The 1,596-nt window shown below is 46.8% G+C and overlaps 1 protein-coding gene across 1 annotated transcript in view; it reads left to right on the top strand.

The window, feature by feature from the left end:
- Positions 1-790, top strand: part of HOXB9 (homeobox B9) — a 4,195-nt gene extending 3,405 nt beyond the window's left edge. Inside the window, exon 2 of the mRNA XM_009892191.1 lies at positions 555-790. Coding sequence (XP_009890493.1) covers positions 555-790 — 236 coding nt within the window. The remainder of the gene's footprint in view (positions 1-554) is intronic.
- Positions 791-1,596: the final 806 nt, after the last annotated feature.

Below are 1,596 nucleotides of genomic sequence, written 5' to 3'. Positions count from 1 at the left end.
TAGGAGTAAATCTGTAGACACGTGGGAAAACACGTCTGAAAAATATATAATATATACTTTTTTTTTTTTGCGTTGGTTTCTTTGTATATAGCGGGTGTAACGTGCAGATGGGCGTTATGCAAATCTATAAGTGCATGTGGGTGTTTACCTGGCACAGATGGACCTGGGGAAAAGCGGGGGGAGCTCTGCCAGCGGCACGTGTGCGCCCAAACATACGTGTGCGCCCGGACACATGTGTGTGCGCGGTCACGCGTGTGCACGGAAACATGTGTGTGCGCGGCCACGCGTGTGCAGAGGCATGCGTGTGCACCCCCCCATTCAGGAGGGAGGGGGGTGCGTGTGCATTTCGGGATCGGGCCCCCCCCTTCCATCTGCGCAGCCTGACGGTCCCGTGTGATTTTGGTACGGCCTCTGCTGCTAACGCCTGTGGCAGACAGCGTTTTTCACCCGGGCGCGCATATGCGTATGTATAATCTTAATATTTGATGGCATGATTAAAACCTTCTGAGAAACACTCAAGCTGCATCGTATTGATCTCGCTGCTTTTCTTTCAGCCAACCCAGCTGCCAGCTGGCTTCACGCCCGTTCCTCCAGGAAAAAACGATGCCCTTACACCAAATACCAGACCCTGGAACTAGAGAAGGAGTTTTTATTCAATATGTACCTGACGAGGGACCGTAGACACGAAGTGGCCAGACTCCTCAACCTGAGTGAGAGACAAGTCAAAATCTGGTTTCAGAACCGAAGGATGAAAATGAAGAAAATGAACAAGGAACAGGGCAAAGAATGAAAAACCAGAAAAGCAGCATCGGAAAACCTCCCCGTTTCCCATCTCCACCTTTGCATGCGAGATATTGCTTATTATTCTTTTTTTTCTTTTTTTTTTTTTTTTAAATCTTCTTAGCATTGCCACAGAGGAGACAACTTAGCCAGAACTGCAGCTCCTTTTTGGGGACACATGCTGGGTTTTGTTTCTGTTCTCTTGTTTTCTTTCTCTATTTTTTTCCCCCTTCCTCTTTTCTTCTCCCTCCAGTGTAACATAGACACAGGCTCCTGTCTGGGCAGCAGCTTTCTCTGCCTGCATTTTCTCCATGGAAAGCAAGACGGCAAACACAACTGGCCACAAACAACCCTGGCCCAAGCCCCCACCAAACCTCGCTGTCTTTCTTTATCCACGTAAGGACAATGATTCTCTATAACATTCACAACACCCCGGCGCACACACACACACACACACTCGCACACACACTCACACGTTGAGGTGGCCAAGGAACCAGACGATTTAATTAAACTACTGCAAGACAGACACATTCGTAAGACTTGCGTTTAATTGCACCCAACAAATCATTTTCAATTCGCCAACTTTATACCGGGGTAGTCGGTTAATGACAGCCCAACTCCCAACCGCGCTGGGTTTCTTTTATTATTTTTATTATTTTTAAGTTTTAGTTTGTTTTATTAGGCGGGATTTTTATTTGAATCGTGCCATGGCAGATATGTGACTTTGACCTGAAAGTTTAGTAGGATCTTTACAGGCAAACCTCCTCATCTGGTAGTTTTATATTGGGTCACTTGGAAGAGGAGAAAAGACGGGGA

Source organism: Charadrius vociferus, unplaced genomic scaffold, assembly GCF_000708025.1.
Source record: "Charadrius vociferus isolate BGI_N301 unplaced genomic scaffold, ASM70802v2 scaffold509, whole genome shotgun sequence".
NCBI classification, from domain to species: Eukaryota; Metazoa; Chordata; class Aves; order Charadriiformes; family Charadriidae; genus Charadrius; species Charadrius vociferus.
This window is presented reverse-complemented; position numbering and strand designations above follow the sequence as displayed.